This window comes from Chaetodon auriga, chromosome 20, assembly GCF_051107435.1.
Source record: "Chaetodon auriga isolate fChaAug3 chromosome 20, fChaAug3.hap1, whole genome shotgun sequence".
NCBI lineage: Eukaryota > Metazoa > Chordata > Actinopteri > Chaetodontiformes > Chaetodontidae > Chaetodon > Chaetodon auriga.
Genome location: NC_135093.1, coordinates 715,001 through 738,627, shown reverse-complemented (window position 1 = coordinate 738,627; position 23,627 = coordinate 715,001). Strand labels below are relative to the sequence as shown.

General features: G+C 46.3%; 2 protein-coding genes across 7 annotated transcripts in view; both read left to right on the top strand.

Moving 5' to 3' along the window:
- Positions 1-33: 33 nt before the first annotated feature.
- rab40b (RAB40B, member RAS oncogene family) lies at positions 34-17,730 on the top strand. Of its 4 annotated transcripts, none has more exons than XR_013079304.1 (7): positions 34-699; positions 8,447-8,507; positions 10,863-10,923; positions 13,053-13,130; positions 13,851-14,089; positions 15,096-15,540; positions 15,620-17,730. XR_013079304.1 is itself a non-coding variant. In XM_076760195.1 (6 exons), the coding sequence occupies exons 1-6, from the start codon at positions 558-560 to the stop codon at positions 15,382-15,384; spliced, it is 870 nt and encodes a 289-aa protein (XP_076616310.1). In that variant the 5' UTR covers positions 34-557; the 3' UTR covers positions 15,385-17,730. The 4 variants fall into 4 exon arrangements, 2 of the variants coding, with proteins under 2 accessions (XP_076616310.1, XP_076616311.1); XR_013079305.1 differs by having other exon boundaries at positions 35-699; positions 13,867-14,089; XM_076760195.1 differs by having other exon boundaries at positions 15,096-17,730.
- A 155-nt stretch (positions 17,731-17,885) lies between these two features.
- Positions 17,886-23,627, top strand: part of LOC143338586 (prolyl 4-hydroxylase subunit alpha-1-like) — a 9,138-nt gene continuing 3,396 nt past the window's right edge. For 2 of the 3 annotated variants that reach the window (XM_076759057.1, XM_076759058.1), the window contains exons 1-9: positions 17,886-18,066; positions 19,022-19,099; positions 19,272-19,368; positions 19,724-19,875; positions 20,057-20,194; positions 20,591-20,839; positions 21,247-21,431; positions 21,508-21,684; positions 22,256-22,326. In XM_076759057.1, the coding sequence (XP_076615172.1) occupies positions 18,054-18,066; positions 19,022-19,099; positions 19,272-19,368; positions 19,724-19,875; positions 20,057-20,194; positions 20,591-20,839; positions 21,247-21,431; positions 21,508-21,684; positions 22,256-22,326 (1,160 nt within the window). In that variant the 5' untranslated portion in view covers positions 17,886-18,053. The remainder of the gene's footprint in view (positions 18,067-19,021; positions 19,100-19,271; positions 19,369-19,723; positions 19,876-20,056; positions 20,195-20,590; positions 20,840-21,246; positions 21,432-21,507; positions 21,685-22,255; positions 22,327-23,627) is intronic. The other variant, XM_076759056.1, reaches the window with a different exon arrangement.

Here is a 23,627-nt window from a genome sequence, read left to right as displayed (position 1 = left end):
CCCAGCAACTCATCGGATGGACCAATCAGACGGAGGCAGGCAGGGCTGGACTCCCCCCTCTCCTCTCCGTCTCCATCCCCATCCGTGACACCACCTCCGCTGGATCAGGGAGGCGGAGGGAGGGAGGCCAGAGACCCGTCAGTTCCTCCTCCTCAGTCCGGAGTCCAGGAGCCGAGCTGAACCTTCTGCGGAGGGTTTTTCCTTCGTGCGTAAAAGCGCGGTGCGTCCCGTGCGCTGATGGCGCAGAGGACGCAGTAACCCCGACTTTGATAGTTGTCGGTGTCCGAGGTTCACGCTGGACACTTGTAGGTCCTGTGGACACAGTCTGAACCGAGTGACCAACGCACTGTTCGTGGCACGTAAACACACACACAGTCTCCGTGGTGGATCGTGGAGGGACTTTAATCGTCGCGGATTTATTTCGGCGGACTTCCCGCGTCTCTGTCCCGTCTCCAGGCTTCGGACCGGGCTGTTGGAGGAGGAGAGGGGGGGTTTAGGCTCCGTGCTGCCGAGCCTCGTCTCATGATGGGACACGGCAGCTGTCATCTGCAGCGAGGATGAGCCACAGAAGCAGCCCGGCCAGGGCGTACGACTTTCTGCTCAAGTTCCTGCTGGTGGGGGACAGCGATGTGGGCAAGGGCGAGATCCTGGCGAGCCTGCAGGACGGAGCCACCGAGTCCCCGTACGGATACAACATGGGTGAGTGACCACCGGGCCGGAGGGGGTGTGTGGGTGTCAGTGTGTGGAGAGGAGCTCCTTTCTTCATCGTTGACCCACCTGTCGCGCACCGGTGTCCTGTTTTTACGCACGGTTTACGCAGGTGAAAACCAGCGGATCAAAGCAGCTTCAGGAGCTCTCATGATGAAGACCACCTCCTTCCACGCACCACAGCACACATGGCACCTTTTCTCTGAGTCCAGTATGAGACCAGCAGCACCTTCTTAGCCAAGTGTCCTCGTGCTGCAAGTTCGTGGTGCTTTGAGATTTCCACTTTCTCTGATTCGTTAAGAAAAGTCCAGGAAATGAAAACTGGTTTGTGTATCAGAACTTTGTTTTTTCTTCTTTTCCATAATCACGTGACGAGCCCTCAGGTTTACCTGGTGACCCTTTGGAGGGCCCGACCCCCAGGTCAGCTAGCAAACTGTAAAATAGTTCAAAGATACTACAAAGTACATTCAGCTGATAATTGATAACTGAAGTACAAGTATGAATACCTCACTGTACAAATACTCTGTTACAGGTAAAATCATGCATTGAACTCGTACCACAGTAAAGTATGTAAGTATAATCAGGAGAACGTACTCCAAGTATTCAAGTATTGACGTGACGTCATCCTGAACGATGCTGCGTCTGCCGGTCACGTTCACACACGTGATTCCTGCTGGATTACTTTGTAACGTGAGCACAGTATTAGTACTGCGTACATGAATACAGTACAAATACATAGTACAAGAAAAACCTAAATCTATACAGAAACATGTGAGATGTGCTAAGAATCAAGACGTACTGAGTGTAGTACTGTAACAGTACTCCTGACTCAGTCTCACATTTTACTGATTATTTACTGTAAATTTCATTTCATACGTCTGATTTCTTCTCTTTTCTCACCGTTTGTGAGCTAGTCTGTGCACTCTTATGCCAAATGTTTTTGTTTCACTGTCTGTTGGTACTTTGGCTCGAGAAAAGTACTTTATATATAAAGTTCTGATTATTATTGAGTAGCAAAGCCGTTTCTCATTCTGATGTGAGAATATCTTCTGTGCTTCCCTCAGTGTAACATGCTTCACATGTTTGTTTGAGACAGAACAACATATCAACAAATTCTGACATTTATTTGTGAACTTCCAGAAAAACCTTCCTTACAGAAGGTGGCGGTCACGTTTACACATCAGAGTTTCTGTGTGATCAGCAGCAGCCAAACAAAAGCAGCAGAATCTATTTTCCCAGCTGGTTTATTTCAAAGCAAACACCAGAAAGAAGCTTTTTCTATCATTTATCAGCACTTCTCATCGCAGTGTGTGTGTGTGTGTGTGTGTGTGTGTGTGTGTGTGTGTGTGTGTGTGTTGTATTAATAAGTGCTGGCTGGCAGGCAGCTGCTCGTGACTCACTCACTCTCAGCTCTTCACACTCAGCTCACAGATGATGATGTAACTCACAAGCCGGCGGCCATGTTGGAGGTCTGCAGCTTCAGGCCAACTGTGACTTTGTTCTCTTACGTGTTCATCTGACTCCATAAAGTTTGGACGCTGTGAAACATCCAGAAAACACAACATGATCATTTGTTTCTGACACAAACTGACCTGAAATCAGCTCAAAGTCAGTATGTTTAATGTTCTTCCTCATCAGCTTCATTGATTTCTGTAAAGAGCTGAGACCTCTAGTTTCTATTTATCTTTAAAGGGGACGATGGCTTGTTGGGATCATGTGAGACTCGTTGAGTTTTGATGGAAGTTCTCAACGACACGGAACGGCAAGTGACGACACGGTTTCCCCCACATCAGGCTGTTTGGCTCATCTGATGGAAAACTGGAGCGATGAAGCCTTGATGTCTGCCGTTTCTGGGTCATCTCCCTTAATGCGAGGTGTGATGGGCGAGGGATCATCGCTGTGGTCGGCTGCCTCCCTGCCACAGAGTTTTGTGGTGAAAATGCGGGACGGCTGCAGGCTCCACTGGAACAGGATCAACGGCGTGGAGGCCGCAGGCGTCCCGACGGGGGCTTCGCTCTCCAGCCAAGCCCAGAGAAGAGCTGCTTTTCCAGGCTGCGGTGAGAGGACGGTGCCAAAACCACACGGGGAAGCCTTGATTACAGCTCGGAGGACACACCGACGCAGGCTCGCAAAAATGCACACAAACACCCTCTCAGTTTATTTTACATATTTTATGAGGCGCTGATAATTACTCACAAATGAGGCACATAAAAAAAGGCCAAATGCTTGTTGACAATATGTTTTTAAAGCCTCTCTTCTAACATTCTGGATGTTGTGTAACTTCACAAAAACACTTCAGTTTTCTCAACTGAACCTCCAGTAAACAGCCGAACCTTTGAAAATCCCTGAGAGTCGAGCCTCAGGGAGACTTGAGAGTGTGTGTGTGTGTGTGTGTGTGTGTGTGTGTGTGTGTGTGTGTGTGTGTGTGTGTGTGTGATGGTGCGGGGTATAATGATGAAGAAAGTGGAGATGCTGTTGGTGTTGCCAGGAGAGGCTGACTCATTCCTCTCAGTGTGTGATCCCACTCATACAGATGGAGTGACCTCGGCGAGCAACATGAAAAACACAGAGATGTGATTTCTTTTTTTACATCATCAGCGTTGTGATTGGATGACACTGAAGTGATGTCACTGAAGTGGTCATTTCACACAGAAGCTGGTTGAATAAGGCTACATGATTTCTGTTTAACTGTGAGTGAATGTTCATTCGACGTCAGCTAACACAGCGCTAACGTAACAGTGAGGCTGAGCTACCAACTCACCGGCATCAGCTAACAGGACAGAAAGCTAGCTTAGCATCAGTGTAACATCCGCAGATCTGTGCTATCAGCCGTTCAGGTGACGGGACAGGAAGGACTCAAAGCTCATGTAATGTTAGCGGAGCGAAGCTTTCAGGGAAATGGATCATGAAACCAACCTAACATTAGCAAGATTAAGCCCCCATGGAAGAAGTTAATGTCTCACATCTGCAGCTAACGATGTCACATCAGCCTCAAACTGTATCTGTGAGCGGAACAGGACATCAAAGGATAAAATTTGATTTGGATTAAAGTGAAGTAAATGAGAACATGAAGCAGTCAGACATAAAGCGAGGAAAGGTAACTGTGGCAGATGGCTGAGAGGTGAAAGACGCACAGATGGAGGAAGGCGAGTGACGCCGGCAACAACGGCCGGTGTTATTTCAGGTAAAACGGGGCTGGACGTGATGATCTTGTTGATTCTCGTACAGGTCTGAACAAGGTGAAACACTGGATTTGCTGACCAAACAAGTCTCAGATGGATTCAGTCTGTGCGCTGAACCACTGACGGCCTGGAAAACAATGAACAGGAGGCCACGTTCAGACTGATTTCAGCTCTGCGTGAACAAAGAGAAGCATCGTCCAGAAGAAAGAGAAGCATGTCAATAACTTTAAAACGTAACTGTGAGACAACATCCGACAGAATGACGGAGAAACATTAATGGAATGAAATCCAGAATCTCCTTCATAAACACTGTCATGGTCCTTTAATACAGGCCGACGTGTTGAATGTGGCCTCTGCTGCTGCAACCCCCAACACACGCACACACGCACACACACACACACACACACACACACACACCCTCGTGCACACACACACTCGAGCAGGCAGCTTGAGTCTTTACTGTTTTACTGTTTTGACGTCTGTCAGCAAACCTCACTGCTCCAACCTCTTATGTAACACCACTTTCCCAAGATGCTTCATGTATCATGCATACCAGAGAGTGTGTGTGTGTGTGTGTGTGTGTGTGTGTGTGTGTGAGTGTGTGTGTGTGTGTGTGTGTGTGTGTGTGTGTGTGTGTGAGTGTGTGTCATACTCGAACATATGTGTGTAGGTTGGACTGGTGTGCTGCTCTCCTCCCAGAATAACTCGTATATTATGTCACATCTCGTCCTCCCTGATCTTCCTCCTCGCTGCGCTCTGATTGGCCTGAAGTCTTCGTCTCTTCATTTCTTCTCTGAGGTTTTCTGCTTTGGTGTTTGTGCGTTCAGAGCAGAGTCTGAAGCCGTCGAGCTCTCAGCCGTTCGTGGACGTTTGCGTCTTCTTTGATCACATGTTTCCTGATTGACTAAATGAGCACCTGATGATTTGACCTCGCGCTGCTGTACGAGGTCCAATCACACCACAGAGTTTCAGATCCTCACAGATCGAGATGGTGAACGACTGTAGCTGCTGAGCTAACTGTTAGCACGTTAGCGTGCTGGGAACATGCGAGCGCTCCTCATCACTCCCCGCTGACATGTCTTTCTGGAGTTACTGTGAGAGGAAACGCCTGTTAGCTGCTGACTGACAGAAGCTCATTAAGTATCTGCAAAATGGTGAAACTGATTTGTTTGGATCAATCACTGTGATCAGAGATGACTGAGTCAGAGAATGGTTGACAGGTTTATGATACAAACACATGCTGTGTGTGACTGTGTGTCCTGCAACTCTGCTAATGAGCTCGTCCTTCTTCAAGATGTTGCGGCTGACAGAGTTAGCGTGTTTCCAGCTGACTGGTGGAAGTCCTGACTTTGGTTTGTCTTTACCAGATGAGCAGAACGACACCACGGCCGGACGGTCGGCCGCGCGTGAGATTAGTCCTGAGTGGGATAAATCTGCATCCTGTTAGCGCCGCTGGTCCTGCGGGGACGTTTGTCCCAGTCAGCCAACATGATGTCCACACAGCATCCGTCCATCTTCATGAGAAGACAACCTGCTCCAACATCCTCAGCAGCTCAGTGAGGACAAGGACACAGTTTAACAGACAGACACAGATTAACAGACAGACACAGATTAACAGACAGATTAACAGACAGACACAGATTAACAGACAGACACAGATTAACAGACAGATTAACAGACAGACAGATTAACAGACAGACACAGATTAACAGACAGATTAACAGACAGACACAGATTAACAGACAGAGACAGACACAGATTAACAGACAGACACAGATTAACAGACAGACACAGTTTAACAGACAGACACAGATTAACAGACAGACACAGATTAACAGACAGATTAACAGACAGACACAGATTAACAGACAGACACAGATTAACAGACAGATTAACAGACAGACACAGATTAACAGACAGACACAGTTTAACAGACAGACACAGATTAGCAGACAGACACAGATTAACAGACAGATTAACAGACAGACACAGATTAACAGACAGACACAGTTTAACAGACAGACACAGATTAACAGACAGTTTAACAGAGAGACACAGATTAACAGACAGTTTAACAGACAGACACAGTTTAACAGACAGACACAGATTAATAGACAGTTTAACAGACAGACACAGATTAACAGACAGACACAGATTAACAGACAGTTTAACAGAGAGACACAGATTAACAGACAGACACAGATTAACAGACAGTTTAACAGACAGACACAGTTTAACAGACAGACACAGATTAATAGACAGTTTAACAGACAGACACAGATTAACAGACAGATTAACAGACAGACACAGATTAACAGACAGACACAGTTTAACAGACAGACACAGATTAACAGACAGACACAGATTAACAGACAGTTTAACAGACAGACACAGTTTAACAGACAGACACAGTTTAACAGACAGATTAACAGACAGACACAGATTAACAGACAGATTAACAGACAGACACAGATTAACAGACAGACACAGATTAACAGACAGTTTAACAGACAGACTAAGATTAACAGACAGACACAGATTAACAGACAGACACAGATTAACAGACAGATTAACAGACAGACACAGATTAACAGACAGTTTAACAGACAGACACAGTTTAACAGACAGACACAGATTAACAGACAGATTAACAGACAGACACAGATTAACAGACAGATTAACAGACAGACACAGATTAACAGACAGTTTAACAGAGAGACACAGATTAACAGACAGACACAGATTAACAGACAGTTTAACAGACAGACACAGTTTAACAGACAGACACAGATTAATAGACAGTTTAACAGACAGACACAGATTAACAGACAGATTAACAGACAGACACAGATTAACAGACAGACACAGTTTAACAGACAGACACAGATTAACAGACAGACACAGATTAACAGACAGTTTAACAGACAGACACAGTTTAACAGACAGACACAGTTTAACAGACAGATTAACAGACAGACACAGATTAACAGACAGATTAACAGACAGACACAGATTAACAGACAGACACAGATTAACAGACAGTTTAACAGACAGACTAAGATTAACAGACAGACACAGATTAACAGACAGACACAGATTAACAGACAGATTAACAGACAGACACAGATTAACAGACAGATTAACAGACAGACACGGATTAACAGACAGACACAGTTTAACAGACAGACACAGATTAACAGACAGACACAGATTAACAGACAGTTTAACAGAGAGACACAGATTAACAGACAGTTTAACAGACAGACACAGTTTAACAGACAGACACAGATTAATAGACAGTTTAACAGACAGACACAGATTAACAGACAGACACAGATTAACAGACAGTTTAACAGAGAGACACAGATTAACAGACAGACACAGATTAACAGACAGTTTAACAGACAGACACAGATTAACAGACAGATTAACAGACAGACACAGATTAACAGACAGACACAGTTTAACAGACAGACACAGATTAACAGACAGATTAACAGACAGACACAGATTAACAGACAGACACAGTTTAACAGACAGACACAGATTAACAGACAGTTTAACAGACAGACACAGTTTAACAGACAGACACAGATTAACAGACAGATTAACAGACAGACACAGATTAACAGACAGATTAACAGACAGACACAGATTAACAGACAGATTAACAGACAGACACAGATTAACAGACAGTTTAACAGAGAGACACAGATTAACAGACAGACACAGATTAACAGACAGTTTAACAGACAGACACAGATTAACAGACAGATTAACAGACAGACACAGATTAACAGACAGACACAGATCCTCAGAGTGTCTGTCAGTATCTCTGTCTGTGTTACAGTAATTTATGTAAACGGAACTCTGAGCTCTTCAGCAGCCGAGAGCCTTTACATAACATATGTATCTGTGTGTGTGTGTGTGTGTGTGTGTGTGTGTGTACTTGGCAGCCATTGTTGGAGCATCACTGGAGTGTCGATTCTCGCAGACAGCTCCTGATAATTACTGTTATAAAAGAGACGAGCTGCTCGCTGCCTTTGTTCCTGCCGGGGACTCATGTGACAGCAGCCTGATATTAACAGCTAATTGTGTGTGTGTGCGTGTGTGTGTGTGTGTGTGTAAAGATGGCGGTGCTGTTACAAATCTCTGATACTCTGCAGTAAATCTGTTGCCGTCTTGGTTGGAAGAGACTCTTCTTAATCTGCCGTCAGCTGAGAGGTCGCTGGTTCGAATCCCTCTGAAATCTCCTTAAAGTGCTTTAAGTGTTAAAACCCTTCAGTCATCACGTTTTCTCTCTCTGGATGATCAGGACTGTAAGTGAAGACGATCTGAATGCAGTAAGTTGCAGGTTTTTGCTCAAACTGACAGAAACTATGAGCTCATACCTGATGACGCTGAACAACAAAGATTCAGTAACTTTCCACTTCCTGTCACTGCTGATGGTTTTTGCATGAACTTATCGTGCAAATAAAAGCTGTTTCCAGTTTGTCTTCACTGTATTTACAGTTTTCTTCTTGTAATGGAGCCTCGTGTTTCTCTGTGTGTTTCAGGGATCGACTATAAGACGACCACCATCCTCCTGGACGGGCGGCGAGTCAAGCTGCAGCTCTGGTACCGCACACACTTCCCGGCCTCGCGCCTTCAGCCGCTCTCTGGATCAAACGGTGTTGTTGGCGTCCTGAGTGAAACCCAGCGGCGCCCGTTGGCCTCGCTGTGTTTTTCTCTGGTCATGTGATCGTCAGCAGAACGGCTGATTGTGTGAAAGGAGGACAGAGCAGAGCAGAGTAAACAGGAAGCACGTGAGGCTGTTTGACTCCATGAAGAGCTGTTTCAGGTGACGCCGCCTCTGGCAGACGTTTTGGCAGCAGCTGCCTGTGACTCTAAACTTTGAGGGTTTTCTCTCTTGTCCTCTGTCTTCGGTCCAGTCAGGTACTTTTGTTTTCTCTGCGGCTCGATCATGGTGCTGCCAGACTGAAGTGATGGTTTGAAGCTTTGGGTAGTTTGGGTGAAGTGACCCTGAACTGCAGCAGATCTGGAGCAGAAGCTCTCTGTAATAATCAGGTTGTTGGTTGTGGAGTCAGAGAGAGGCGATGCTCAGCTCTGCAGGCTAAATGAGCTGCTCATAGCATAAATCACCCCACTCTTCCTCAGCAATCCACGATAAATCCATCCAGTCTGCACCACATTAACAGGCTAACACTCAGACTATGACACCAGCTTCATCTGCATCTCCACACAGACCTCTGAAAGGAAGAAACACGTGAAAACATGTGAGCATCTTACGTGTTTGAGCAGTAAACTCAGAAACTGTGTGTAAAGAGCTGAAGCACAAACACACACAGGCTGCATGAACGCATGTGTTACATACACACATCCACGTTTTAAAGCCTCCACACACTCAGTCAGACAAGAAAGGGAGGGATTATAGTGCACTTAAAGCACAGCTCACACACACACACACACACACACACACACACACACACACACACACACACACACACACACACACAACCTCCAGCCCTCTCAGAGGTATTTTTAGAGCAGTTTTGCTTTTAGCCGAGTCAATATTAAATTATTAATCTGAAACTTTGTTTGATGTTTAAGCGGATGAGACACTTCCGTGTGTGTGTGTGTGTGTGTGTGTGTGTGTGTGTGTGTATGTGTGTGTTAATGCTTGCTTCTACACACACTTGAGTAAATCCAGTTTCACCATCACAGACTCGTGTTTGGGATCATTTCCTGTCGCTCTCATGATGGAGCTCAGTCCTGCTGACAGCAGCTGATGGAGTCTCTCAGTGTCACTTCATGATGAATCTTACTGGTTCTGTTGGACCACCTGACTCACAGACTGGCAGCTGGCCGTCTCTCTGGCCCGGTCAGAAGCAGCAGGCCGGCAGCCAGTGAGCGTCCTCGTCCAGCCAACCAAAACACTGCTCTGGTATTCAGCTCTGCTGTTGGGAAACACACACTCTTGTTTTTCACTGTCGACACTCACCAAAACAAGGCAGAGCACAGTTCAGCCCCGTGTTGAGTAAAGAGGAGTACTGTACGACAGCATGGAGGGTCCAGAGTGATGTAGAAGTACAGCTGCTACGACATGCTTGTCTCCTCATTCCACACTATCACGACGCGATTCTTAAGCGTTGCCAGAGACTGAATATCATGAGCCATGTTTCCAAAAATAATGCACATCGGTCAGTGACTGGGTTATATTCCAGCAGCATCGTTGCACATAAAAGTGGTGAATAAAATACTGTTTGAAGTCAGCTGATACATTTAGCTGTTCCTGCTCGTCAAGCTAATAATAATAATGTCAGTGTCTCCCCCTAGTGGTGGCTGTACTTTAAAACCCACCTGGACTTTTAGTTTGAGTTTTAACCCTTTGAGGTTGCTGTAGCTGGTCAGTGTGGTGTGTTTCAGCAGCAGATTGAGTTAGTCAAGTAAAGTAAGTTGTTTCCACTGAGCATAACAAGTTTAAGCCTGTCAATATGATCACACATTGTTTTATGTGAAGTAAAGTTAATTCGCTCACACAGTATTGTTGTGGCCATGATGCTAATTTCCATTAGCGCCTTAATTGTAATTCCCATTACATGCTAGCATCAAGCTAACAGACTCAGCATTAGTTATTTGTTTATAAATAAAATTAATTCAGGAACTGATTCATGAATCGTAGCACATTTCATATGAAGGTTTGAGTCAAGATCAAGTCCACAGTCAAGCCTAACGACTCCAGAGCCAAGTCCTAAACAAAGACCAAATCCCGTGTCAAGACCGCAAGTCCCCAGTCAAGTCTAAAGATATGACCCAAGTCAAGAACAGCAAGGTTAGATGGTGAAGATTCTCCATGAAGTGTCCTCAGAAAAAGACGAAATGTTGACTTTACAGTGTGAGCATCTGCGTGAAGCAGCTTGACCTTTGACCCTGATACCTCAGCCCCTGACCTTTTATTCTCTGTTGTTTCAGGGACACGTCTGGTCAGGGACGATTCTGCACTATCTTTAGATCTTATTCCAGAGGAGCACAGGTACGTTTCTCTAGCCGCCCACGTTCACTGGATGTGTTTGTTAAAGCCGCTGGCACACCTGTGAGGTCACATGTTTTACCTGTTCGACATACTTCAGGGAGAAATGACATCACTGATCTCGTGAGAAGATGCTGTGTAGCTAGCTGTCGTGAATTAACACCAAAGTCACATTTGAGTGCCCTGCTGCCAATCAGAGATGTTTTGCTTTCTTTCTTTCTTGAAAAGACTGAGCATTATTGATTATTGATTAAGAGTCATTTTCTGCTTCTTTATCAAGCAGTAGAGGTTATTTAGTTGACAGGTTGCCCTGCTAACTGCTAGCCATATAGACACGATGTGACAACATGAAACTAAGCTGCTTTACATGATTTGCTGAAACAGAAGGAGCCCTCTGATTGGCTACAGATAATTCCCTTTGTAAATTGAGCCAGTCAGCAGAGTTATGTTTCCCTTATGGCTGACTTTGGATTACCAGTAGCTTAGCCATGCTAACGCTGAGTTAGATTTATGTAGTGGATGTGGGACTGCTGGTAGTTTAATCCAGCTAATGTTATGTTAGCCATGTGCTCTTCTATCTGATGTCAGTATCTCAGACCAGTAAATATTATGATATCTACAGGCTTGGCTAGCTGATATTGTGTCGTCGGTACCTTAACCCATCTAATGCTAAGCTAACTTTGTGCCCTCTGCTAAGTTTAACTCAGCTAATGTTGAGTTAGCTTTGTGCCCTGTGGCTAAAATTTGGCCTTATTTGGTTTTATTGATGTGTCTTGATTTGGGATTTACGGTAGCTTTTCCCTGCTAATGTCACGTTAGCTGTGGTCACGGTTAGGTAATGAACTAATGTAGAGCTAACTTTGTTTCCTGGATGTTGGATAGTTGATAGCTTAGCCATGCTATTACTCTGTTAGCTATGTGCTGATGGTGAGTAGTCAGTAGTTTAGAGCTGTTAAAGCTAAGCTGTGGCTTTAATCAAACATCCCAGTCCAGATGTCTGAAACATTCCTGTATGTACGTACTCTGAGTTCACCTGAAGCGATTTTCCAGGTGTAAAGCTGTTGACAGTGTTAATGTTAATATGGAGTCCTCAGACAGACGGAGTGCTGAGGGGACGTGTGAAGAACCTCATCCCACACACCAAAGCGCCTCAGACCGCCTCGTTCTGCTCCCAGTGGAGGAATAAAAACACTTTTCATTCAATGAAGTCGTGTTGTTGTCATCACTCACAGAGGAAATATCACCATGGCAACAGTGACACAGCCGCCACAGCGAGCCTCGAAGCCAATCATGAATCCTGAGTGTGTGTGTGTGTGTGTGTGTGTGTGTGTGTGTGTGAGAGAGAGAGAGAGAGAGAGAGAGAGAGAGAGAGAGAGAGGCTTAATAATAACCTTAATGTCCATCTGTTATTGTGTTAGTCCAACAATGGACATGAAGAGTTAAATCATGTGCTTCTTCATTCATTAAGGCTGCAGCTAACGCTCGTTTGCAGCTACCGCTTGTTTTCAGGCTCATTGTGGAAATAAGATTTCAGCCCGCAGTGAAAAATGTCCCTTATAGTTTCCCGCAGCACAAGTTGACGTCTTCACTCGTCTTCTTTTGTCCAACCAGTGGCCTCCAATATTCTAAAAAGGGAAGCTGCAACTTGCTCATTTGACTTTTTTGCTTAAGAAATAACTTGAATCGGTGCTTCGGTCCTCTCAGCTCTGACGCTGGCTGGAGAAGTCGAGGCAAATGAGACAGAAACGGTCTTTGTCCTCAAGTCTCTGAACAAAATGACACCGTGTAGTTTTCATCGACTGAAGCTGAATCAGAGACTCCAGCTGTGGTTGACTCTCTGCATGTCGACCCAAACGCTCATAATCCAGCACAGCTGGGAGGTTTTCTGAGTCAGAGCTGCTGCTGGAGCGTTTGCTGCTGGTGATCCCTCATGGAGGGTTTTCCATCTGCTCTCACCGTGTGGCGAGCGTCGGGTCCAGCCGCCTCGCTCTCTCCTCCCAGCTGACGTTGAGGTGAAGCAAAGTCTGCAATTTGCTCTGTATTTGGAGGGAGGCCTTCATGTTTACCTTCTTTTTTAATTCTAGCTAACTGTTGCTGAACTGCTGAAAAGTTCTCTCTCTGTTTCTCCTCAGGGAGTTATTCTGGTGTACGACATCACCAACCGCTGGTCCTTTGACGGAATCGACAGGTGGATCAAGGAGATAGACGAGGTCAGCGATCAATCAGTCGATCAATCGGTCTCTGTATGATCCTGTCAGTGGTTCTAAGGCCGTGATTTGGACTGTTTCTGTGTTTTATCGTCAGTCTGAAGTGATATTTAACTCCACTGAGCTCCTCTCTCAGTGAGTCGACCGCACGAGGGCAAACAGCGCAGCTCTGAAACAGGCCTGGACATCGGTGAACGTACCTGAGTCCGTCAAGAATCCCACAAAGCCTTTGTCTAAAATGGTCTTTCTATTGACCCTTAACTTCTATTTAAACAACTTTTTTCTCCCTTCACCTCATTTTATTCTCCAACACAATCAGTTAAACGTTTAATCGCTTTCTTCTTCAGCTTGATGGAGCTCCAATGAGCCCGACCCTCACACACAGTTTTGAACTTCTGTGCTTATGAGGACCCCCGGTGACATAATATATTCCCCTGACCTGAACCATAGCTGAGACCACGGGGGGGCTGAGCTCTCACCTCTCGAAGCACAAGGTGATGTTACAAGAGAGGATGAGCTGCAGCTAGCTGGTTAGCATGCTAATGTCAGCAGATAGCTCTGCAACACAGCACACAGACGTCTTTGACCTCACGTCAGAATTGTTCATTCTTCCCATTCGGTTGATCAGTTCAGTTCATTTTGTCTTCACTTTGCAAAAATGTGCCTCTTTGTTTGAGCAGCTGTCGTCCCACAGAAGCTGAATGAGCATGCACCTGTTTCAAGTTTCCTGTTTACCCAGCATGCTCCAGGGGTGCCCAAGATCCTGGTTGGGAACCGTCTCCACCTGGCCTACAAGCGACAGGTGACGACGGAGCAGGCGCAGGTTTACGCCGAGAAGCTGGGCGTCACCTTCTTCGAGGTCAGCCCGCTGTGCAACTTCAACATCACCGAGTCGTTCACGGAGCTCGCTCGAATCGTCCTGATGAGACACGGCATGGAGAGACTGTGGAGACCCAACAAAGGTCCGTCAGTCCTCCTGTGGAGGAGACGTATTCAGATCCTTTACTGCAGTGAAAGTACTAATACTACGCTATACAAATACTCTGTTACAAGTCAAAGTCAAATTAATCAGCTAATTGTTTCAGGTGTACTTGTTCAAACTGTTGGGTTGTTTAATTTATAACAAAACATCAGATTTTATAAAGTCTTCATGTGTTTGTGTGTAACAATCAGAATCTGTAAAGAAATCTAATCCTCTTCTCTCGCTCTCGGCCAGCAGCTCGTTAGCTTAGCATAAAGACTGGAAACAGGGGGAAACTGCTAGCCTGGCTAACATGTTTGCGCTGGTCTGTTTGTATTTCTGAGGGTTGTGTGTCCTGAATGAACTCACTCAGTGATTGGCTGACAGGTGATGACACTCTGGCTGTGATTTGTGTTGAGGATTGTGAGGTCTGTGCTGCCCTCTGCTGGACACTGAAGCACAACACTTTGTTCTCCGTGGTTTGATTTGAATATGTTATAAAAGCCTTCAGTTATTGAAGACAAAAAGTGAATTAATTTTCCTTTTAACCAATAGATTTATTACAGTAGACTCAGCAGCTGTCAGTGACGATGTGAGATGATGATTAGTGTCTGACATCTTAATTTACTGCTCAGAGAGGAAGCTGGTGAGTGAATGAGTGACCTCAGATGCAGCGTTTGTTTGTATTTATATGTTTTATTTTCAATATATCTAAGACTCTTCAGCAGCTGTCAGTCAGAGAACGACACAGAAACTCATGAAATGTGTTGCTGTGCTGAAATACGCAAAGACAAAACCTGAAATCTAAAAAACTTTCTGTCTGTCTGTCTGTCTGTCTGTCTCTCTGACTATCTGTCTGTCTCTCTGTCTCTCTCTCTGTCTGTCTGTCTCTCTGACTATCTGTCTGTCTCTCTGTCTCTCTCTCTGTCTGTCTGTCTCTCTGACTATCTGTCTCTCTGACTATCTGTCTGTCTGTCTGTCTCTCTGTCTGTCTGTGTCTCTGTCAGTGTTGAGTCTTCAGGACCTCTGCTGTCGCTCCATTGTCTCCTGCACTCCAGTCCACCTGGTGGACAAACTCCCCCTCCCGCTGGCTCTCAAGTCTCACCTGAAGTCCTTCTCCATGGCCAACGGCCTCAACGCCCGCATGATGCACGGACGCTCGTACTCTGTCACCGCCAACGCCGCGGCTCACCACGGTGCCACCAAGAGGACTGGAGGGGCGCTGCTGAAAAAAACCAAACTAATTCGCCCGCCGCCTCTCAGCCCGTCCGCACAGAGCTGCAGAAACAGCTGTAAAATATCCTAACAGCTGGTCAGTGTCAGTGAACGCACCATCACCTGATTTCATGACGAGTCATCTGTTCTGTCAGCACTGAGGAGACGTCCTGCTCCTTCCAGATCACCTGTTACTGCCACAAATGAGCAGCAGAGAAGAAGAAGTGGAGGCGTCAGGTGACTGTTTTCTCACACAGTTTCTGTCACCAGCTTTTCTAAAGAGCTGAAACATTTGACTTTCTGTCCTCATTCACAGAGAAATGATACCTGCTGCTCCGCTGGACAGAAGAATCTGAACACCCTGTCCAGTTTACAAAGATAAAACAAGCTTGGTTTCATTTTAGCATCTTAAACAGAAAAAACTAAGAGACCAGTTACATTAAGCAGAAATCAAACACAGTAACCAATCGGAAGCAGAAGAGGGTGCAGCGTCATCATGTGTCGTCAATCTGTGTCTTCATGGTCACAGCGAAATTCATCCCCACGTCTTTGTGAACTGTTTGCTTCTCCAATGTGATTCTGATGGCGAGGCCACGGTGAAAACCTCAGACTGTGTGAACACTGAACAGTGTCGTCTGGAAAGTGAAGCTGCAGAAGTGCCTTAAACCTGCATCCTGTCTAACGGCCAGCAGGGGGCGACTCCAGTGACTGAGCAGAAGGCTGCTTGTATGGAAACTTATGAGAAAATGACCTTTCTTCTGCTCGATTTCTGACCTCACTGAACAGTTTCCTGATGGGTTCATGGTCTCAGGCTCTAGTTTGAAGTCTTCGTCAGGGCAGCGTGACGTTCATTCGGTGAGTTATGGCCCAGTTTCAAACAAACAGACGATGAAGCTGCTGTGCTTTAGACTGTGGCTGCCTCGTGATTGACAAGTCGTTGCTGTGGTGCGTCTTCGAGTTCTCTGTCAGATCCAATCAGGACAGAGGCGTAGCATAATGTATCCTCCCTGGCTCCACCCTCTCGTCCAAATATGGTCCCTTCTGGTTCCAAAAAAACAAGATGGCCACGGCCATGATGCCAAACTTGAGCCTCCAAAACAGTGACTGTGGATTTCCACTGACACATTTCTTACCTTTAGTTGTTGAATGCTGACAAATGAATTGTTGTACAGTATCTTTGTTAACGTTTTAGAAATAGACAAAACCTGTTTCATGTTCTAGCTTTTCCAGAAAGACAAATGAAAGAAACGGCCTCTGAAAAAACACACGGCGCAGTGAACACCTGCAGAACAGAAGCTGAGATGAAACGAGACGTAGACGAGACTTCAGATCTCTGCAGCAAACGGCCGAAAAGTCAAAGTCCGAGATCTTTCAGAAACCACAGTTCAACCTGCGAGTGATGAACTGAGTTTAAGAGAAACTGCTGATGGACACACTTATTTTTTGTGACGTTTGTTGCATTTCTGGGTTGATTTTGTTGTTTGATGTGTTTTCCTTTCATGTGCAGTCACAGAGGAAGTGACATCATGTCCACGTCGACAGTGTCAACAGGAGAAGAGCGAGGACTAATTCTCTGTGTGACAACCTTTCAGGGCCACTGTTGGACAGACAAAGAATAAAGTTGAAATACTTTTTGAGAAAAAGCCAAACGTTATGAGAAAAAGTTGGAATATTAGAGAAAAAATAAATATGGGGAAAAAAGGAAAAAAGTAATAGTTCGAGAATAAAATCAAAAAGTTGCAAAAGAAATTCATGATATTTTTGAGATTAGTGAGAACATCCAGTTTGTTTACTTCTGAGAAACGGTCAGCTGACAGCCAACAGCGACGCTTTCTGACCTTTTTCTTCACTTCAAAACATTTCAGGAATCACAAACTGAAGAAGAAGAAATCCAGATTACAGCCCTTCATGTTGAAATACCTGCAGGAGGTCGCAGAGCCTCCCAGACTGACCTTATTACTGATGTACAGTTTATCTGCTGAGAGGTCCTTGAACGCCTCTTTAAAGGCGAGGTGTTGTGTTCACAGACGAGCAGCTTCTTCCTCAGGAAGTTTTCTACAAAACAGACACGTGGATGACAACACAGAAACACACAGATCTGCATATACAAACACTTTGGACTGTTTTTACACTTAAACCTGGGTGTCTGAGAGGAAACCTTCACCCTCCTCTTCTTCATGGCCTGTTCCACTGGCTTTTCAGACACACTTACAGCTGCAGTTTGTGTACAACATTTGTACGTATTGTAAATATAACTGTTTGATACAATGATGATGGAGAACCTGTGGGCTTCGTATGTTTTCAGTGTGAAGTGACGTGACACCAAAGACTCACCTCAGAGGAGGTCACTGCACAGAAAAATGTGTTTTTCACTGTTTATCAATGTTTAATAAGATGCACCTTTACAATAAACTTTACCCACCTGAATGTCTGTGGTTTGTGCTTCCTGTGGAGGTGAGACTTTAACATCAGAGCTGCTAACGTTAGCCTGGCTGGTAGAATAATCAAGTATCTGAATAACAGGACACTTCACATAAATAAACGCCTTCGATAAGGCAGAACCGTTTCATATCCCGTCCAGCAGGTGGTGGTGAAGGTTGATTCGCCGCCATTTTGTCAGAAGCGGAGAAGAAGAAGTTGGGCGTCTTTTGCTGTTAGCGTCACTCTGGAGGATCAGAGGAGGGAATTTCAGGGCTTTTGTGACTGCATGAGAAACTAAGGAGGGATCTCCTGTTTTCACGGCTCATCTCATGGCGAAATACGGTAAAAACACCTCCGTCATGTCGTTTTTGTGTCCGTCTGCCTTGATGACACGAAGCAGAAACTCTCGCGTTAACTCTCGTCGGTCTCGGGTTCATCTAGAAAATTCCTCGATCACTTAAATTCAGGACCCTAAATCAGCGTCATGTTAACTGTTGGCTTGTCGTGTCGACCGTCAGATCTGCCTGCTTCTTGTCTTTCAGCTCCCAGCAGGAGAAAACCTCCCAGTTCAGACATTCCTGGACAGGTCCAGAGTTTGTTAAGACAAGTCCAACTGCTGTCCTGTCCTGTCTTATAATCAGTGTTTTTTGGCTGATGTAACGTTGAACTCAGACAGTTCGGTTCAGGACTAAAAAAATAGATTTCATTTAGTCATAAAACACCAGTAAACAGCACTGTCCTAACATACAAACAACAGGAATAAACATCCAAATCAGGGAAAGTACGTAACTTGGTTATTTAGGGATGGTGTTACACTCAAATCTGTCCCCTCAGATCCTGCGACTAACGGCTTAGATTTCAGGAGGGGAGACATTAAAGTCACTGTATGAACGTGGTGAGATATCATGTTCAACATTTTGACTTTTTCATATTAAGTCAAAAATATGAAATGATGTTAAGTCAAAATTTTGACTTTTTTAACCCCCCAAACCAGTGGTGGAATGTAACTAAGTACATTTATTCACATACTGTGCTTGAGTACAGATTTGAGGTATTAGTACTGCACTTGAGTCTTTTCTTTTCAGGCCACTTTACATCTCAGAGGAGTCGTTCTTCTTGGTGACACTGGACGTACCGTATGTGACCTTGTAGAAAGGCCATTCAGGTGAAACCACCTGGTGTCAGAGGATCGGGACGTTTCGTGACACGATTCATGTCTGCGCCCTCGGCCTTCTGAATCTGGAGTCCTTCGTCTCGTCATCACTGTACTTCTGACCCTGTGTCTCTCTGTCTGTAGGCCCGATGACTTGGTTGTTGATCCACGTCCTCCTCTTCTCCTGCTCCTCGGCTCACACTGACGTCTTCACCTCCATCGGTGAGTCCTTCTGGTGTCCCTCCTGTTCTTACTTCCTCTGCTCTGTCTCAAACATCTATGACCTGCTGCACATCAGGTCAACCTAAAGAGACCTGTGTGTGTGTGTGTGTGTGTGTGTGTGTGTGTGTGTGTGTGTGTGTGTGTGTGTGTGTGTGTGTTTGTTTTCTCTCAGGTCACATGACTGACCTGCTGTTCACAGAGAGGGACCTGGTCACCTCCCTGAAAGACTACATCAGAGCCGAGGAGAACAAACTGGAGCAGATAAAGAAGTAAGAGACGTCTCAGCGTCGTCTTCAGTCTGTCACACCGAAAACAGTCAAAAACGATTCGTCCTGAGGTCACACCAGTCATTATTTGTTCCTCTGAGACAAATATAGACGAGCATACAGTCACAGACACACGGCGGACTCATGTCGGACCCCCGACTAATCAGAGCTTTGGTATCCGCCAGGTGCTTGAATCCACAGCTCCACCTGTCGGCACCGTCAGTAATCAGGCTTTTATTAACCAAAGGGGACATTCATGGTGGAGGAAGTATTCAGATCCTTTACTTTGCTAAAAGTACTAACCCCACACTGTACAAGTACACTGTTACAAGTCGAAGTCCTGCATGTGTGTGTCCAGATGGGCGGACAAACTGGACGTCCTCTCTGCTGCGGCCACTCAGGATCCCGAGGGCTTCCTGGGACACCCGGTGAACGCCTTCAAACTGATGAAGAGACTCAACACAGAGTGGGGGGAGCTGGAGAGCCTGGTGCTCACTGACATGTCAGATGGTACACACACACACACACACACACACACACACACACACACACACACACTCTGATCGTCCATCCTCAGAAGCAGCTCAAACTCTCAGAAACAAAGAAAAATGAGCAGATTTATTTCCTGTATTACGTCCTCTGTCTCCACACTGACCGTTCCTGTGTGTGTTCTTCTTCTGTGGTGTTTCAGTGTTCATCTCTAACCTCACCATCCAGAGGCAGCACTTCCCCAACGATGACGACCAGGTCGGCGCCGCCAAAGCTCTGATGAGGCTGCAGGACACCTACCAGCTGGACACCAATACCATCTCCACCGGAGAGCTGCCAGGTCAGCAGAGAGATGAGGCCTGGCCGTCAGGGGGGTGTCAGGGGGACGTCAGGGGGACGTCAGGGGGACGTCAGGGGGACGTCAGGGGGACGTGAGGGAGGCGTCAGGGGGACGTGAGGGTGGCGTCAGGTGGGCCGTCAGGGGGACGTGAGGGGGGCGTCAGGGGGACGTCAGGGGAGCTACCTACCCGTCAGGGGGACGTGAGGGGGGCGTCAAGGGGACGTCAGGGGGACGTCGGGGCCATCAGTGGGCCGTCAGGGGGACGTCAATGGGGCGTCAGCAGGACGTCAGGGGAACGTCAGGGGGTGTCAGGGGTGTGTCAGGGGGACGTCGGGGGCGTCAGGTTCATCTCTGTCACAAAAGACATAGTATTATATTTCTCCCCCTCCTGCTCAGGCTCGTCCTCCTCTCCCCGGAGCGTTCTGACTGCGGACGACTGCTACGACCTCGGGAAGGTGGCGTACTCGGAGGCGGACTACTACCACACGGACTTGTGGATGGTTCAGGCCCTGAGGCAGCTCGGTCAGGGGGAGGCGTCCAGCACCGTGGACACTGTCACCATCCTGGACTACCTGAGCTACTCGGTCTACCAGCAGGGGGAGCTGGACAGAGCGCTGGACTACACCAAGAGGCTGCTGGAGCTCGGTCAGTAACACAGCTGCTTATCCAGACCGCTCAAGTTCAGATCCGCCAATCAGATGTGACAGCTGGTCCCATCAGTGTCACGTATGTATTAAAGAGCGAGTTCAGGCTGGTTGGTAGCTTCCTGAAGTGTTCCTCCCATCTGTTAGCTTTAAAGTAGCTTCACTGGGTTGTTAGCCTTATTAAGTGTTAGCTTTAGAGTAGCTCTGTCAGGGTTTAGCTGCATTGATCCATGACCAAACGGAGGGAACGCATGCATCATAACACAGACCCACTCCTGTGGGAGGACAGGAGAGACAGACTGGCGGTGGAACATGGAGGTCATGGTTACAGAGCTAAACAGTGTCAGTCTTTTAGTAAATGAGTACGCTCACAGAATGAATGACCTGAATATGATCTGGTCTGGTTAGACCCAGCACACCAGCGAGCCAACGGGAACCTGAAGTACTTTGAGTATCAGCTGACCAAACAGAAGAAGATGGAGGAGAGAGAGGAGGAGGAGACCGATGGGAGACGGAGGAAGGGTCGACCTGACGATTACCTGCCGGAGAGGAAGAAGTACGAGGAGCTGTGTCGCGGCGAGGGCCTCAGGATGGTGAGAAGAGAGAAACGCTTTAAGACACACACCTGTAGGATGTCACCGACGTCATCCTGCTTCTCTTTTCCGTTAGACTCCCCGCAGGCAGAGCCGTCTCTTCTGCCGTTACCATGACAACAATCGCCACCCAAAATACGTGATCGGCCCGGTGAAGCAGGAAGACGAGTGGGACCGCCCCCACATTGTCCGATACCACAACATCGTGTCTGACAAGGAGATGGAGAAGGTCAAAGAGCTGGCCAAACCCAGGGTGAGTGAAACGTCGACTCGCAGTCAGAGAAGAAACCTGCGTGTTCTGTTTAAAGTTTTACATTTGTCATGTTTGGATCAACACTCGCTGTTTCACACTATTCCATTTATCAGCAGTTATGGTTGGTGAAAACGTGCTATCAAGTGTAAAAATAAATACATAAATAAAAAAACTAGCAAGCAGACATGGATGTTTCAAACTGATCTGTCTATTAGCATGATATCATGACCTGGGACCTGTTAGCTTTAGCTCTGGTCTATTAGCATGATATCATGACCTGGGACCAGTTAGCTTTAGCTCTGGTCTATTAGCATGATATCATGACCTGGGACCAGTTAGCTTTAGCTCTGGTCTATTAGCATGATATCATGACCTGGGACCAGTTAGCTTTAGCTCCAGTCCATTAGCATGATATCATGACCTGGGACCAGTTAGCTTTAGCTCTGGTCTATTAGCATTTGTGACGAGGACATGAAGCACGCCCTCACACAGCATGTCAGTGTAAATGAGTGTGATGCATCAGGGAGTCGGTGTGTGTCTCCCTGTAACTGTCGGCCGATTGGCTCCACAGCTGCGTCGAGCCACCATCTCTAACCCCGTAACCGGTGTGCTGGAGACGGCCCACTACCGCATCAGTAAGAGGTAAGAGCTGTCCGAGCAGGAGGGACGTTTGCAGGGACACGACAGCTGTCTCACCCTCCTGCTCCCCCCCCTGTGTCCCCCAACATGTCCTCCTGTCCTCCGCCGCTGTGCCGGCCGTCGGCCTGGCAAGAGCAGAAATACAAGCTGCAGGCCCACAAAGTACATTTACTCAATTACGTTTGAGATACTTGTACTGAAGTATTTCTTTTCATGTCACTTGCACATCTCAGAGGGAAATACTGCACTTTTTACTCCATTGATCTGACAGCTTTAGTTACTTTACAGATTTGAAGTGTTTATAAAATAAGACGTTTTGTTCTAAATCAAACGATCAAATAGTCTATAGAAGTGAAATGATTAGTCGATTGATCAGTGGATTGACAGAAAATCAGTGATCAACTACTTTGATGATGATTTAAGTCTTTTTTCATGTAAAAACACTTCACGGTTCCAGCTTTTCCTCTCAATTATTTCAATCATTTTAACACAAATGAAGCTTATTCTATTTGCCAGTTCCACGTCGTGATCAGTCTGATTAATGAAGCTACAGGTTTGTTTGAAGTTTCATTTCTTCTGCTCTTGCCGGGATAAAGGCTGCTTCTCTTCTCACATGAGGAGGAGAGGACGTCAGAAGTCTGTCTGACGCTCGTCGTCTCTCCGTCTCTGCTGCTGAGGCAGCAGGACGCTCTGCCGTGTGGACGCTTTCAAATCAGCTGCTTCGGCTTCAGCCGGCTTCAGTTCACTTTGAGTGGCTTCAGTCTTTGAGAAGGAACCTCGTCGGTGCTCCTTCACTCGTCTTCATGATCTGGTTTGGTGAACGAGCCGAGCAGTTCGTTGGTTCTGTGTCTGTCAGGTGATAATTATCACTGAAGACACCTGACAGGTGACTGAAGATCAAATCAACTTCTCTGATTGGCTGTTTCTGTTCCGCAGTGGTGAAAAGTCACTGAGTACATCTACTCAAGTACAACACAGTTTTGAGGTACTCTGTTTCAGTATTTCCACTTTGTCTTACTTTCTACTTCACAACGTCTGAGCGGCAGATTTTGTACTTTCACTGCACTGCATCGATCCGACGGCTGTAGGTACTTCTTACTTTAGTTACTCTGGAGTTGCTGAAGAGACGTTTCACCTCCAAACTTCTTACACACGGATTTGTGGTTCAGATCTCCTCCCATTCATCGTCTGACGGCCCCTCACATTTATCTGGTGACCCTTTGGAGGGGCCCGACCCCTAGGTAGGACCCCACTGGACTAAACTACCTGGCTGCAGACTTGTACTTGTAACAGAGTACTTTTCC

Coding starts and splice junctions, on each gene's coding strand:
- rab40b (XM_076760195.1), top strand. CDS start 558: ATGAGCCACAGAAGCAGCCCGGCCAGGGCGTACGACTTTCTGCTCAAG. Junction 8,508..10,862: donor CGAGTCAAGCTGCAGCTCTG/GTACCGCACACA, acceptor CTGTTGTTTCAG/GGACACGTCTGGTCAGGGAC. Junction 13,131..13,850: donor GGATCAAGGAGATAGACGAG/GTCAGCGATCAA, acceptor ACCTGTTTCAAG/TTTCCTGTTTACCCAGCATG.